This window comes from Oryzias latipes, chromosome 17 (genome assembly GCF_053564925.1).
Source record: "Oryzias latipes strain Hd-rR chromosome 17, Olatipes_Hd-rR_3.1".
Taxonomy (NCBI): domain Eukaryota; kingdom Metazoa; phylum Chordata; class Actinopteri; order Beloniformes; family Adrianichthyidae; genus Oryzias; species Oryzias latipes.
The window spans coordinates 34,146,188-34,163,316 of record NC_136253.1 but is presented as its reverse complement, the minus strand read 5'-3'; the positions used below and the strand labels follow the sequence as shown (position 1 = coordinate 34,163,316).

The window sequence follows — 17,129 nt, the reverse complement described above, 5'->3', positions numbered from 1 at the left end:
TTTCAGTATAAACTGTGCGGGCAAAAAGGAAACACCATTTTTGCGAGCTCACCATGCCAACGCCGTTCAAAATCCACTAATCGAATTTGCCAATTTTTCCCCAAGTCGCTTCCGAACGTTGGTCGCGGTGATGGATCAAAAATCCAGAGGAAGAGTTTGCACATGTAGAAGGTACTAAAAGTTTTTTTTTTTTCTTTTTCCAGATGGCGGCCTTTTCCTAAGGTCAAAGGTCAATGAAACGTCAGTTGTGGTTGTAGACCTGACATGGCAACGTGCATGAATTTTCACGAACACTTTCTTTTCTCGTATTGTGCAAAATGTGAAAATCGGTTAATTTCACTCTTTTTCCCAAAATGGCAGCTAAGTTGTTGTAGGTCCTGTGGGCATCCCATAATAACTTCAAAACGTCCCGTGGATATCCCCGACACTCGATTTTGGTTTCGTTAGTGGATTATGACTGTTTTTTTTTTTTTTCTTCATGATTCACTTCAGAGACTTCGGCCCCGTTCAATTTTTCTTGTTTTCTCCCACTGTGATGTCATCTTTTTTTTGGTGGGGGGAGGGGGTCGTTTACTTTGCCCAAAACACATTTTTATCGGTTACTAAGATTTATTCCTGGAAAAAAATTACAATTACGTATCATAACTGTTGTTATGTTTGTTTTACACAAAAAACTTCAAGCTAAAAATTTATAGAAATTTTCATGTTAAGTTTTAATTGAAGGCAATGCTCATGGGGGCGGGGGCGGGGTGTGTGTGATTGGTCAAATCATTGGTGAGTTCTGGTACTATGATTGGTCATATTTATGGTCATTTGCTCATATTTGGATGCACAGTATGATGTCTAAAGTAAAGTGGAATGGCATTGCACCACAGCAGTCACTTCATTTTCTAGGACCCCCTCCCTCGCTCATTGTTGACTTTGGCGTGCGCTCACTGTTGCACGTCATTTCTATAAACTGAGCCGGATCACCTTGTATTCTACACCAATGAAAGCAGCAGAGACTCTCAGAGCGAAGGTCTGGGAAACGTGGATCTCATTTTCTCTGAAACCCCCGTTCTGTCGGTGACGATTGTTTTTGTGGAGATGATGTCAGAAAAGATCCAAAACATCTAAGATGAACCTGGTTATCACAGTCGCACTTTGAGGAAAATGTGACATTAAAGGTGGAGCTTTTTGTTCATTTAAATTCAGGTTGAGATTATAGACAGATTATATGTAGATTATATTGGATTATAAATATGGAAGTGTAGGTTCTGTTATTTACACATGACAAATCTCCAGAACAACTGAAAGTACAGTCAGAAACTGATCCTATTCAAACTAATTATATGAACAATTTTTTTTTGTTTATGTAAAACATCAAGTAATACATTTTAACTGGAAGATTCCTTTCAGAAACATTTAAAGATATTCATTCAGAGGTCATCTGAGCAGACGTTTGAAGCAAATGCAATGACGCATCTAAAGGTGACTTTAGTTTCATAGTCCAGGTATACTCTAATAACATTTACTGGATTTTTTCTGTATTTCATCTTTTACTCAAAATTAATAGAAACTGGTTCTCAGCAATCCTTACATTTTAGACATTTGTTCATTTTTATAATAACAACTTGTTTTTATGAGTTTTAATCGTCAATCAATAGTTTCATGTTAAGAGATGTGAGCGCACACATTTTCATAAATTCATTAATCTTTTCATCAGTTTACTGTAGTCATCTGACTTTGCTCAGTAAAATTTCAGAAAAAAAACTAATGGATCAGTTCTCCGCCCTACCTGCAGGGAGCGCTCCTGAACCAAAGCTGCTCACCGCTGCTGTCCTTTTACCCAGAAAAACACCAATGAGGCAGCAGCTTTGCCTTATGTTCCTGCATCCATGAGGAAAGCCGTCCAAACCTCGTCCTCCAGAACTTCTAATGGCAGCTCTCACAGTCCACTGCTTAGGATTCAACGACTTTTAATTTAAATGTCTGAGCCTTAAACACCGTTATGGGAAATGTACTCTCACCATATCTGCCCTCAAAAGTTTAGTTAAACACATGACTTTTTTGAAGGATTTACCAATTCTGACCTTCTGACCTCCTTTCCAATTTGTGCTTTCCCCGATTTTTGAACAGGGCTTTTATTATTAGTCATATACATTTATTTTATTAACAACAACACAGAATCTGTTTAATATTTCTTTATGAGGTGCCCAATTTTCTTTCTTTTTTTTCTTATTTTCATTTTTAACTTGTCCAACAGCTGAGCAAACAGTTGACAGCTGAATTCCTCTTGTGTTGGACATATTTTACTTTTACAACAGGGGGTTATGGATCTTCTGACACACCAGATGTATATTTGAACAAACTCCTTTTTTACTTTATACTAAACTTTATTCATATTAATTATATTGCTCAATTTTCTAGCTGCACACCTCTTTAGGCCAGTGTTTTTTTCCCCCGACTCTGACTTTTGTGACAGTAAAAAATGCATTTTTTAATCATTTGTCATTTTTGCCGCCATTTAATTTTATTTTAAAGAAACATGTAGTGTGGCTTTTAGAAAAAATATAGTGCTTATACTGTTGTAATTCAACTTTTTTTTAATAATGAATGGCTTAATGGCCACCTAAGCATCAATGAAGAATATTTATCTTAACTGTGACTTTGCAGCCCTTGTTGGGTTTGGGTCTGTAACAAACTGGACCAAATGGGTCTTCTAGCATTAGAGGTTGCAGAACCCTGATCTAGACAGATATAGATCTATATAGATGTGAAAACCTTCAACAAAGAAGGCAGATTTTGTGCATTAGAAAGGTGCGAGGCCATCCAATCTTTAAACCCTTATAACTTTAAACTTATTATTGTGACGTTTGTGTTTTAAGACCAGAAATTAACATAAAGGGGGGAAAAAGAGAAAACTCCCACTTCTAATGACATTTTATGACCTATTATTTTTCATTATTAAATCTTCAATGCCAACTTGTAAATGTAAATTATGTAAACAGGAAAATGACAGAAATAGTTATTTTATTCAGAGGTACAAGACACTGGTTTGGTTGAGCTGCTTGGCACGTTTACAGGGAACATTTTTGGAAATGAGCTGGAAAGTGTGACAGAAGGCCACCGCCTCCTGGCCAGTGTTTCCACAGGTTTACAAGGGCTTGTGACGGAATTTAGCCAATCACCATCAAGAAAGCATACCCAGCTTTTATAAAGTGCTGTATGACTGGAGCCTTTTGAACGCATGCTGCATTTGACTTATAACCCAGACTTTGGACATGCCTGATCTAGAGATCTCTGATGCTTACACCACAGTCTACAATGTGGATTCTGAAGGCTGTGAGCATATTTCATGAAACCTGATCACACAAACGGACTGAAATATGATTGGATAACGACTCAACCGTGAAATGGACAAGACTGTAGAGCTGAAGAGAGTGGATAAAAGACGACCTGAAGAAAAACCGTGTTTATTGTTTTTATTTTATGAAGTCATTTCAGTTATATATCAATGTAAAAACCAACAAAATAAGATATTTTCTCAACAACTCAGGGCTGCAGAGAAAGACTTGCCGGCTAAAAGATTTTCGAATATAATGATAATATTTTATTTTGGACATATACTTTAAAAGAAAGGATAGGTTGAAATGAAAAATCCAAGAAATATCCAAAATTATTTTAAATTTAAGCTATATTTTAAATACTAGTTTTGTCTCAACTTTACATGCTCTTATAGAGGCTTTTGTTTTGCAACACTTAGGGCGTGTTTTTTAAATATACATATGAATGTACATAAAAGAAAGAATAAAGATGAAGTTCAATCAGGATGGAATCCTGAACGGTCATTGTTCACTTTATGAACACATAGTTACAATGAGACAATGTGAAAGAAAGCCAAATAGTAGGTTGTCAAATTTCCATCTAGGTGCCAAATAGAGTTTGAGCACAAAAGCCAGATGGGAACGCTTGGAGAGGAACATCAGGCTGCTCTGTTTGATACATCAAATGACCGGTCTTTGAGCGGCAGATCCGCTCAGTCTGAATATCCAGATGTTTGATTTGTTAATTAAGTCTCCATGGCAGTTAAGCACTGAGTTTTTCTACGTGATAGCAGCAGGTAAAGAGATGACCCTGTAATATGCAGATCTAATCTCGCTCATATGAAGCTGCATTCCTCATATCAGCTTTCCAGGATCCAAAAAAGTTGATGTGAAATTCTGAACAAGCCGAAGTGTATTTGGTGCAGAAGCTTTTCGTTTAAATATTTTCTTACATTTATTTATTTATTTATTTATGACTGAAATTTGAAATTGCATCTCCTCAGAATCAAATGGGCAAAAGATGCTGAGAGAGACAATGTGCTTTAGTGACAGCAGCAGCTTCCCTCTAGTGGAGAGCTGCTGCATTACAATTGAAAGCTCCCAGAAAACAGAAAGTTATTTAAAAATGTAAAAAGGTTTTTACATGACAATAAAACTTTCTCTTACTGGTGTGAAGTAAGGCTCTTATTCTCAAATTCCTTTTATTTTGAAAATTCCCCAAATTGTTTTATATAAAAAAAAGGGTGAAGTGAGTACACCATACACTAAACTGAATGGTTAATTCTTATTTAAACTGTTTGAAACAACAAATCTTCCCAAATAATTCATTTGAAATCGTCTGACTCTCCAGATTACCAAGCGATGCGAATTTATCAGAGTGCAGAATAAACACGCATACGCATCTATACGCGTTAGGAAGGCATCGATTAAACCCGCATATGGTCAAAGTAATCATCATTAAACAGAACAGAGAAAAAAGAATCGATGTGAAAGAGGAGGCTGCCTCAGACAAAAGAAAAGCCTGAGGAGAAAATTAAGGCCAGAGAGGGAAGGAGATCATACATGATAAAAAAAACAAAAACAACAACAGCTGTTTTGCTCATGGCGAAAAAACGGGATTGAACAACAACATCGTTTGCAGAGAAAATGATCCAGGATAATAGAGTGCAGTAAAGATACAGCTGTGAGTCTTGGTATGTCTTTTTATTTTTACTGCAATATGGGATGCTAAGAAATCTGCTCCGTTTGTGTGCATATTAATGCAAATAAAACATTTACTCTCAATTTATCTGGTTGAAAAAGTACATCTAGGTGAACTTTGACAGAGGTTTGGAAGTTTCCCGTCCAGATATGAGTCTCTGAGGCTCACGTTGGGCTCCAAACTCTTCGCCAGAGGAGGTGCGAGCTCAGCCGAGACCGCTCTGCCCTTGACTTGCATCCGTTCATCCAAGCATGCTGGATGGCTTAGTTAATTAAGCCTAATCTACCCCTGGAGTTCTGAATGCTGTTACAGAGACCCTCGGAGCTGTCGCTGTACGCTTCTCTCTGGACCAGACCCCCCCCCATCTGTGCCTTTGGATGCAGGCATGTTTGAGTGCACTTCAGATCTCCAGAGAAACACATTTACATGTGATAAAGTTAAAGAGTTTTTCCCAAATGACTGAAAAAAGAGGATTTGTTTTATTAATACATGAAGTTATATGAAAGCTTTTTAAGGTTTTGCTATTTGCATCTTTGTTATTTGCAGCTAAAATCATTGACAGAAGTGTTGTTTACCTATTTACTGTACTTCCTCCTTCCTTTGACTTTTTTTGAAAAACATCTTTAGTAAAATAAAATTACTTTGATAAATTTCTTCAAATTTCATTCCAAAGAAAATGTTGTCTTTAAAATGTTTTTGTGGCTTTTTTTCTGATAATAAAGGACATTAGGAAAATTAAGATAAATTTGACACCCCTGAGGTTAATCCGTTTAGTTTAGTTTTTCCTTACCGAGAAGGAGGGTCAAAGGGCAGCAATGCCCAGATTAGCTTAGTCTGTTTAGTTAAGTTTAGCCATTATCTATTGAATTCTATGACATCATTATTTTATATCATGTTTATTCTACAATTACCAGTATGAAGCCGATTGAGACGACTATTGTTGTAATATTGAATTAAATTTCTGAGTATTTCTTCATTCAAATCATTGTGAATCAGGAGCTGACGAAAAAATGTCGTCTAAAAAAGATTGTATTTGTGATGTAGAAACTACGCTGGGCGGGGTTACACGCTCCCTGCTCTGCTCCATCCTGATGCATCCACCTGCATAAAAAAGATCCATGAAGGTCTTTGTTTTCCTCGTCTGAGCTGGAATCTGAACAACTGGATAGTTCTGATACTGCTTGACATTTCTTTTCTGGTAATGTTAGATTGAGGGTGTGAGCGGCTGTAAGCTAGTGGGAGGATGTAAAAACAGCTAGTAGTTATGGGTGATGGGAAAGGGGGCAGGATTGTTCTGCGGCAACCATTCCACCCACATTTCAGAGGCCAAATTTGAATAAACTCCTGCCGCTCTGCCTAGAAAAAGACACAGGTTTTTCGTTTTTTTATATTTTAGCTAAAAACGACATCATCATAACTAAAATACCACTGGAAACGCCTTGAAAATAGATCAAAAGATGATCGGAGGGGGACTTTCAAGTACAAGTTAGTAAGGAGTAATAGTTCTCTTTAAACTGACCTGGCTCAATTGCATTTAAATTTTAGAAAGGGTTCAGTCAGGAAGTCAAAGGGTTTCACAGGAAACTTAAAAGCATTATATTTCCATCTTAAGCATCACAGTTAACATTACCTTGCAGTTTCACAAACAGCACTTTTTAAGTTCTTTTCTGAGAAAACATCAGTAAAACGGAAATTCAGTTTTGACCTGTCCAAGGTGTACCCAACGGTTGCTCGGTTAGGCTCTGGCAACCCAGTGACCCGCTTAAGGATGAAGTTGGTTTAGAAAAAGAATGATTTTCAGTTTCACAAAAATGTAACACGTTGCACCAACTGCAAAGAAAAACAGTCAAAACTGATACGTTAAAAGTTATCTTTCAAGGCTAATAAAAACATACATATGAAGGCCGTGTCACACGGCCAAAATGTACATTTTGACGTGGGGTGGCTGTGGTGCAGTGGTTCGGGCGATCGACCTCTGATCAGAACAATTCAGGTTGGAATTCCCACTTTGCCCGCCCATGTGTCGAAGTGTAATGGCAAGAACTTGAACCCCACCTTGCTTCTGGTGGAAGGTTGGTGCCAGTGTTCGGCAGTCGTGCCGCCATCCGTGTGTGAATGTGTGAATGTGTTTGTGACTGGTAAGCTTTTTGTGCCTTCACAGAAGGTAAAAGCGCTATACAAGTAAACAGCATTTACCATTTTACGCATTTTCCATGTATGAAATTTGGGTCTTTCGTGTGATAAACTTACGTTCGTCATTCGTCGATGTGTGGAGATGTGGTTTCGGCAGACAGGACTTTACATTAATTTGGTTTTCAGTGTTTCAAAATTTAAGAATTACACCATTTATGCCTATTTTTACGTAGTTTATGTGCCATTATTTTCGTGCATTTTCCGTAAATTGGTGGCTTTCCACAATCGTTCCATGTATGTCTAACAGACTTTTTATGCATGTACCACCGATTTATTTTGTGTATAAGGCACACATTTCAGGTTAAAATTACATAATTGATGCACAAATCACTTAAGAGTTGCACATAAAGACCACAAATTTTCTCACTTTTTCACGTGTATTCACATATGACCAATTGTCATCTGTGCAATATGTGCAAAATGTGCATAGTGGCTGTGTGGCGCGGCCTAGAGGATCAACAAAAAGGTTATAGTTAAAAGCAGGTGAAGCCCTCATATCACCAATGTGTTGTTACATTTCTGCTTTTATCGTCCGTTCTGTTGACAGCAGAGTTGGTCTTTAAGTAAAAGGCATTCTGAACAGCAGAAGTGGTTTGACCGCCTCTCTCCGGGTTCCTCCTCTGCCTCGTCTCGCAGCGGCACAGCCGGTAGAGATGCTTTCTCATCTTTTGTGAGAGCATGTAGAGCGGGGGGTTCATGCAGCAGTGAGAGAAGGCAAGGATCTGACAGACGCCTAGGATGACTTCCTTTCTTTCCTTCTTCCAACACTCTGTGGGTTCATACACATGCCCAATGATAAGAGCAATGTTGTAGGGTCCCCAGCAGAAGAAAAAGACCGTGACGATGCAGAACATCACAGACACACTCCTGAACTTTCTTCTTACGGTTGTCCTTAAAACTGCCACAATTATGCCAGTATAGCAGAAAACAGTGATTATGAATGGTAGTAAAAAAAGCAGGGATATTTCAGCATAATAACCCAAATCAACATAATGGGAGGGTTCACAATAGTAAGATCCCTCATATTCAGTCACCTTTACTTTGATGGCATTAGTTGAGGATGCAATGATTCCGATGAGCCACGCTGCTGCACAGGTACCCAGCACATACTTCCTCCTGAAACTGTCCGTCGGCTTTTTGATCACCAGAACGAGGCGGTCCACGCTCAAGGCGGTCAATATGAGGACGCTGCTGTACACACTGATGAAGTACAGCGCCGTCATACATTGGCAGAGAAAGTCCCCAAAGACCCAGTGATGTAAGTGATAGACGGCCCAGAACGGGAGCGTTGTGGTGAAGATCAGGTCGGCGACGGCCAGGTTCATGATGAAGATGGTTGTCACGTTTTTCCAGTTTTCATAGAGCAGGAGGGCCACGATGAGAAGAGCGTTGCTGAGGATGCTGATGATGAAGATCAGAGCGAAGACGGTTCCCTTGACGGTGGAAACGTCATTTAACTCGCACAGATAGGGATAGTCGTCATTTTCGTACACAGTGCGATTTTCCTCCATTGACGGTCTGCTGAGTAAAAAGAAAAAGCTCCAAAACAGTTCAGGAGATCTGCTTCCTTTCACCAGCACAGCTCACAAAAGTAACTTCTGTTTTTTCTGAGACATTTTAAAGGAGGGAAAAAAGGAGAACCTAAATCTGCATTTTCTCAGAAATTCTGCTTGCAAAACCTAAGCTACATCTGATGCGTCACAACCTATTTCACAAAGTAGGAATGATTTCAAACAGTTTTTGTGCTTTTTCACATAAGAATGAATCATTTAGGCCATTTATGAAATCCTTCTAAATGATTTTAATATTAACTGCCTAGCTAAATTACAGTAACTGTATCCATATTTAAACATTGACAAACCTTGATGCCACAGACTCAGAAACTTACCTAAATCATTAAATATAAGAGGATCCAACACAGTTTCTACATAGAAGTTACATTTCAAAGTTAGGCTTAAGACATTTTTTTTGGACAGGCTTCTTGCCAGACTAGCTAGTAATCAGAGAATATATAACTTATTGCTCCCCTTACACCCTGTGATGAAGTTTGGGGGAATAATTACAATTCTCATTACATCCATTATAAACATTTCTTTACAGAGGAAAGACTGTCTCATAAACCAGGCCAGGACGGTCCATTCCCCTTCTCAGATTAACACCATATTGTAATAAAATTGTTATCCTAAAAATTTAGATTTTTCTAAATATAATATTAATATTACCATCTGCTTTATTTTCCATGGTGCATGCAATTTACCATTAACATGTTCGAATTAAGTCTAATAACAGTAACGATTATTTATCAGTGGACTGCTGGAAGTCAGAAGCTGGGGAAAGGCTGGTGCACTGGGGTTCTGTCCTCTACTCTCATTTATTTCTACTCTCCTCCTTTACTCTTGATCATTCAGTTCTCCGTGCTTCTGTTTGGTACAGTGCGATTCATGCAACGTCCCACTTTCCTACTTCCCAGGAGGGGAGTGGGAAAGCTGTGGATCCTGCCTCTGGATCGTCCTGCGCACCCAGCCGTCCCCCAACTCCATCTGGATGAAGCCCATCTGCTAGACTATTTGAACATGTAGTTGTAGTGTTAGATAAGATAATTCTTCTTTAACTGCCCTTCCACATCGCCTGTCCCTCCTTCATGTCGACGTCTCTGAGGTTTCTACTTTTTTTTTTCCTGGAATCAGATTTTTTTAGGAGTTTTTTCCTTACGGAGAAGGAGGGTATGCCAGGGATAAACAGGGATGCCCAGTTTAGCTTAGTCAGTTTAGTATAGTTTAGTTTACCCATCAGCTATTGTATTTTTATACCACCCCTATTGACCTTTATGTAACTTTTCTTTACATCTCATTCTCATTAACTTATTTTTTTAGAATTATTACAACGTTACCAAAAAATCAAATTATGTAGTGAATCTAAGAGTATTAACAATGTCAAGGAACATTGATGGAGCGTATCTCATTAATTATCTTTAGAAACATTATTACATTCTTAAAATTAATTAAATAAAAAGTATATTAAGTAAATAACATAATACATGAAATAACAAAAGAGTAAAAAAGGATTTCGCCTTCACCTTTTTTTTAAAGGATGTCTTCTATTTCATCAAAATAAAAGCATAAAACAGTCGCTTCTATTTAAATTAAATATCTTTACACCTTTACTGTCAAGTTATAAACTCCAAGGTTCTGGTATTTATTGGAAATGAAGATGAAAAGAGTAATTAATGTCTTTGCAGGCTGAAAAAATGCAGCACAATCATGACATATGAATAAATTTTCTTTTCTTTTTTTTTTTTTTTTTTTTTTTTTTTTTTTTTCCTTTTAACTTGTCCTGTCCAACAGCTGGGCAGACAGACGAGAGCTGAGGGCCTCTTGTGTTGGACATATTTTGCTTTAACAAGAGGGGTTATTAATCTTCTGACAAACCAAAGGTATGTCTGAATAAACCCCTTTTGTAATTGAGGCCAAACTTTATTAATTTCAATCATGTCTGAAAATCTTTGGTGTTGGACCGGACGGAAAAGGAAAGAGGGGAAGAAGAGAGAGGGACGTTAGAGAGAGGGGGGGGTATGGGGTGATAATTGGAGGGGAAGGGGGATAAGACCATGAAGCAGCATAAAGCAACAAGTTTACTGGTTGTTAATCATTATGGTAAGGTTCAAATGCAGTACAAAAAGGGCGGGGCCCGTCCACACACACTCAAATGTTATAAACACACCTGCTAGCTGCAAAAATGTCCACCTGTCGACATGTACACAAAACAGATAGTGTTCACGAACGCATACTTATGCCTTAAAACCAACTAGTGTGAAATATTTCAGTCATTCAGTCATGCAAGCTATTAGTGCAAAGGTGAGCTAACACCAGTGCTCAGGTGAGGTTTTATGTTCTTCTAAAATGGATGGTGGAACGTGAAAAGAAGGAGGGAGAGTGCCCAGCCATCCCCACCCCAAGACCCCCACCGCAGCGGCAGCCGGAATCCCCCCAACGCCACACGGGAACCGGCAGGGAACAACCGCCGCCCGGGCGACCAAGCCCGCCACCCAGGCCAGGGCCAGCAGGGCCGCCGCAAGGCCCCCAGAGCCAGAGGCCAGGGAAGCACGGAGGGAAAGAGAGCGCCGCCCCAGCCCAACCAGGAGAGCAGCCCCCCCGCCGCGCCGGGAGAACCCAACGCAGAGCCCCACCGGAGAAGGACGCCCACAGCCCCAAACGAGCACCCCACCACCACCCAGGAGTTCCGGGCATCCCCCCGCCCCAACCCCAGGTACGAGCCAGGACCCCCCAAGGGAGACCCGCTCCGCACTCCAGGCAGCCATCCGCCCGGCCCACGGTTGGTCCAGGGAGGAGCGAGGCAGGGGGCCCGCCGCCCCCGCCCAGGAGGGGGGAACCCCGGGGAAAAAAAGAGGGCCCACAAGGGGTGTTATAAATATGGCCCGACCAGGCTCGGCCACAGTTGGAAATTTGGCGGGGCCCAGCACTCAGGAGCAAGGACCAGAACCCAGCCCCCAGGGACCAGACACCCCCGGCTCAGATGTAATGTGAACTCCCCCACCGCGCGGAGAGAGCACCGCCGGGCCCAGGAAGCCGGCACCCCGGGGACACGGCCGCCGTTGCAAAGGGGGGCCCGCACCCCCCACCAGGGAAGAGGCAGGGGACAGATGGACCCAGGTCCCACCTTCCTTGCAAATTGTGTGTGCGTGTATGTGTGTTTGAGATGGTGTGTGTGTGCATGTGTGTGTGTTTATGTTGGGATGTATATATTGAGGGGGGAGGGGTGTGTGTACTAAGGGGGGTGCAGTTAAAATTTGATTAATTGCTTGAAAGGGGGTGACTTTAAATAATACAACACATATTGACCTTTAAGTAACTTTTTTACATGTTACCTTATTCTTAATGTCTTTTTAAGAGATATTTACACATTACCAGTCTATAAGTATTAATAATGTCAAGCAACATAGATAGAGGGCTTATGGAATATCTTCAGAAAGCATTATTACACTTTTAACATCAATTTAATTAAAACAAGCAAATGACATGATATATGAATTACAAAAAAGGTTTTTTCACCGTCACCCTTTTTTTTAAAGGAGGTCTTCTATTTAATCAAAATAAAAGCATAAAATAGTCGCTTATGATTAAATTGAATAACTTTACAACTGTATTGTCAGGTTATAAACTCCAAGGTTCTGGTATTTATTGGAAATGAAGATGAAAAGAGTAATTAATGTCTTTGCAGGCTGAAAAAATGCAGCACAATCATGACATATGAATAAATTTTCTAGTTCAGTGGTTTCCCCATCATGGATTATGTCTTCTCTAGAAGAGGACGCTCCAAAGACCGTTTCAGGATAAACTACATGGAGAACTCTTCGCTTGTTACTGACATGATGGTGAGTCGGCTGCGTCGGTTCGGGATGCTGCTGTGATCGTTGGAACAGATCTTCACCATCTTCTTCAGATGGCTTTTGAATTTGATGCCGACGAGAACATAAAACACAGGGTTGAGGCAGCAGTGGGAAAAGGCGAGCATCCTGCTGATGTAAAAGGCGTAGTCTAGTCTGGTCCTGGAGTCACATTCATGTCCACTGTTCTTGTTTATAACATCTAGAGACATCTGAAAGATGACGTAATTGTAAGGTGCCCACTCAAGGAAAAACACAACCACTAGGATGAAGATGAGCTTCAAAGTTCGATTATTTCGTTTTTGGACGGTACTACCCTTTAGTTTCCACAGGATCTTAGAATAGCAGAAAATAAATACCAATGAACACACAATGAAAAAAGCATTTTGGTGAACAAGAGATCTGAAACTGCCAGGTTCAGGATCAGGGTGTTGGTGACCGATCTGATGTTCTAATAAATGACCAGAATCACAAGGACTAGGATGTTTCCAAAAAGGCTCAGGACAACCACAATGGAGAAGAACACGGATGTGGAGATGGCTCAGAACTTAAAGACTTCTGTCCTGCTGCACTCCTCAGAGGGGTAATCATAAACATAATCAAACGTTGTCATGGTTTCAGTTGAGTTCAATCCTCCAGCAAGATGAAATTCTAAATTTCAAAAAATGGGTGGTTAAATAGTTAAATAAAACAATATGACTTTAGATTATTGAACATTGAGCCTCTTCTGCGTCTCACTACATCCAGCCACACATATGCTTTTAGAATTCTAGGCCTTTTTATTTTTTTATTTAACCTTTATTTAACCAGGAAAGTCCCAACGAGATTAAAAACCTCTTTTCCAAGGGAGTCCTGGCCAAGAGGCAGCACATTTTAAAACAAAAAACACATAAAAACAAACATCATTAAAACCACATACATCATACAAAGCAGTTGCACATTAAAGTTTCAGTCTCTGATGCTTTGAGCTTGTTATTAAAAACATTTAAAGATAGCAGTTCAGTTGGTTTTCAGTCTTTCTGCAGCATATTGCAAGCAAAAGGAGCAGAGTGGACAAAGGCTTTTTTTCCCCAGCTCTGTGCGGGCAAATGGAACAGAAAGCAACAGCTGGTCTTTAGATCTTGATGAATAAGATTCCACACTTCTCCTTGAGATTAAAGAACAAATGTAGGCAGGCAGTAATCCAAGCAAGGCCTTGTAAATCAAAGTGTACCAATGTCCCTGCCTCGTTGTGGCCAGAGAAGGCCATTGTACTCTTGAATAAAGGACACAATGATGCATCATAGATCTATAGTTGGGAATGAACCTCAGGGAAGCATGATACATGGTGTCAACCGTTTGGAGACATGAAGATGAGACATTCATATACAGAATATCACCATAATTCAGCACAGATTAAAAAAAAGGTGCAGCAATAAGACGATGTTTTACTTCAAAGAAAAATACAACTTATTACGGAAAAAAAGCCAAGTTTAAGTTATAGTTTTTTACAAGTTTTTCTATGTGAGGTTTAAAGGTGAGGGAGTCATCAATCCAGACAAACAAACAAACAAACAAACAAACCCACCTATAGTGGATGGTTGGCGCCAGTGTTCGCCAGCCGTGACGCCATCCGTGTGTAAATGCATGACATACCTTATTTATAAGTGTGTCTTCCGTTCGCCATTCGTCAATGTGTGCTGATGGGGTTTCGGCAGACAGGTCTTTACCTTAATTACGTTTTGAGTTGTTTAAAACGGAAGAATTACACCATTTATGCCTATTTCACGTAATTTCATTCATACATTTTCCTTAAATTAGTGGCTTTCCACAATCGTTCCACGCATGTCTAACGAACTTTTCATGCATTATGTGTGTACCACCAGTGTATACCTTTTATGTCATGTATAAGGCACACATTTCAAGTAAAAATTAAATAACTGATGCAAAAACACATAAGAATTGCACATAAAGACCACAACGTTTCTCACTTTTTCACGTGTATTCACATATGACCAATTTTCATCTGTGCAATATGTGGAAAATGTGCATAGTGGCTGTATTGCACGGCATTGACGATCATTTAAAAAGATAAAAAATAAAAGCGAGTGAAGCCTTCAGATCACTGAAGCGTGACATTTCTGCTTTTATCGTCCGTTCTGTTGACAGCAGAGTTGGTCGTCAAGTAAAAGGCATTCTGAACAACAGAAGTGGTTTGACCGCCTCTCTCCGGGTTCCTCCTCTGCCTCGTCACGCAGCGGCAAAGGCGGTGGAGATGCTTTCTCATCTTTTGTGAGAGCATGTAGGGCAGGGGGTTCATGCAGCAGTGAGAGAAGGCAGGCAGCTGACAGACACTTATGATGACCACCTTTCTGTCCTGCTTCCAACACTCTTCTGGTGCATACACAGGCCCAACGATAAGAGCAATGTTGTATGGTCCCCAGCAGAAGAAGAAGACCGTGAGGATGCAGAACATCACAGACACATTCTTGTAAGTTTTTCCTATGTGAGGTTTAAAGATGAGTGTGTCATCAATCCAGACACCAAGGTACTTATAACTCATGAACCAAGTCTGACATTTCCATCTAAGGTGGACACCATTGGAATTGTTTCAGGGACCTTCTTTGAGTTGAGTTGGAAAACAACATTGGTTTTGTCTTGTCCGCATTGAGAATCAATTTTAACTAAAGAAGTGAGTGCTGTACTGCAACAAAAGCTTTCTGCAAGGTTTAAATGGCCTGAGCACGAGATGATCCATAACAGTAAATAACTGTGTCATCAGCATAAAAATGTAGATTAGCATCAGAGACATTTTCACCCAAGTCATTAATGTACAAAATAACCCTTATGCTGTCCTAGGCACTTTAACATTGGGAGTTGGGTCATCTAGCTCTACTAGACAGTGCGCTGAACCTGTGTTCTTCAATAATTTGTGATCTTCACTGGTGTCCGTGGATTACATGAAATCCTCTTCACCTTTATCCACCTTTTTCATGGTAAGAATAACACATCAATGTAAGGGGGGTCATAGGATAGCACAAGGGTTAAATAGTAGGGGGCCCAAATACGGGAAAGACCTGGATTGCTGGTTTTGTTCTTCCACAATCCAATTTAAATATGCAAAAAAGTTGAAATAGGCTGTTTAAAGTGACCCCACCTTCTTTATTTTTCAAAGTAACACATCTATTATCAGAAAAAAAGATGAATTTATAGTTATAATTGTATATAGTTGTATATCATTTTAAAATTCTCTTCTTTTTAACCTAATAATTTTAATTGAATACAAAAAATGATTTTCAATTAAATTGTTTAAAAATCACCATCAACAATAGTAATATTAATTTTTCTTTGAGCTTGATTCATGAAAAATCCTTCAAGCTTTACCTGAGGGGTTGTGCATGTGTCATGGTATGACTATAATTCGGAGTGACCCAGATGCTGTAACCCAGAAGGAGACTCGGACATTAAGGTGAGTTTAGAAGTTTTTATATAGGAAGGTGAGTTTTGGCTTATTTCCAACAGAGGCGCGGCGGCTGGCTGGAGGAGAGCAGTTGCAAGATTCCAGAGGTGAGACGGCGTGAAACCAGAGGACTGTGACCAGGTGAGATCCAGAGTAGATTATTCCTGAGGCAAAGACGAGAGGAGCAATAAGTAACACAGAACTTGGTAAACAGAACAAGAACATGAGCGAGCCTGACTAAGCACCGTGGGAGGTAAAACGAACTGGCACCGACTGAAGATCCAGGAGATCCTTAAGAAGGCAGCGGTGATGAGGTAAGTGGTGGCAGCTGGTCGCGTCCAGAACAGAGCAGACGGGGGAGGGGGAGAGTAGCTGGCAGAGGCACCATGTCAGTACCCCCCCCCCCCTCAACGACCGCCACCAGGCGGTCCGAGACGACGGTCAGGATGGGCGCGGTAAAAGTCGTCGATGAGGGTATGGTCCAGAATGAGGGAAAGGGAGATCCATGAACGTTCCTCCGGACCATACCCTTCCCAGTCCACCAAGAACTGCACCCCTCGCCCACGGCGCCGGACATCCAAAATCCGGGGCGCCGTCGATCGTACGGGCGGGCGGCGGGGAAGTGGACGGCGGGCAAAGCGGACTCTCAGTGACTGGCTTGATTTGAGAAACGTGGAATGTGGGATTGATCTTGAGGGCAGCAGGAAGACGAAGCTTGACACAGACAGGAATGATGACACGGTCAATGATGTAGGGGCCAATGAACTTAGGAGCCAGTTTCCGGGACGAGGCCTGTAGAGGAATGTTACGAGCAGACAACCAAACTTTCTGTCCAGACTGATAATTGGGACTCACCACCCTATGACGGTTGGCTATCTGGCAGTTGCTCTCCTTGGTGCGGAGGAGAGCCGCCCTGGTCTGCAGCCAGATGTCACGACACCGCTGGAGGTGGAGCTGGACCGAGGGCACTGCCAGATCCAATTCCTGGGAAGGAAACAAAGGGGGTGAGTAGCTCAAGGAGGCCTCAAAAGGTGATATCCCGGTGGCAGTGGATGAATGGGAATTGTGGGCATACTCCACCCACAC

General features: G+C 40.7%; 1 protein-coding gene and 1 pseudogene across 1 annotated transcript; both read right to left on the bottom strand.

Moving 5' to 3' along the window:
- Nucleotides 1-6,579: 6,579 nt before the first annotated feature.
- Nucleotides 6,580-9,057, bottom strand: LOC144986794 (chemokine XC receptor 1-like). Its single transcript, XM_078934928.1, has one exon. It carries the CDS (start codon nt 8,709-8,711, stop codon nt 7,698-7,700), a length of 1,014 nt encoding a protein of 337 aa, XP_078791054.1. The 5' UTR covers nt 8,712-9,057; the 3' UTR covers nt 6,580-7,697.
- Nucleotides 9,058-11,729: 2,672 nt separating this feature from the next.
- Nucleotides 11,730-15,983, bottom strand: LOC144986881 (chemokine XC receptor 1-like; annotated as a pseudogene).
- Between the last annotated feature and the right edge of the window lie 1,146 nt (nt 15,984-17,129).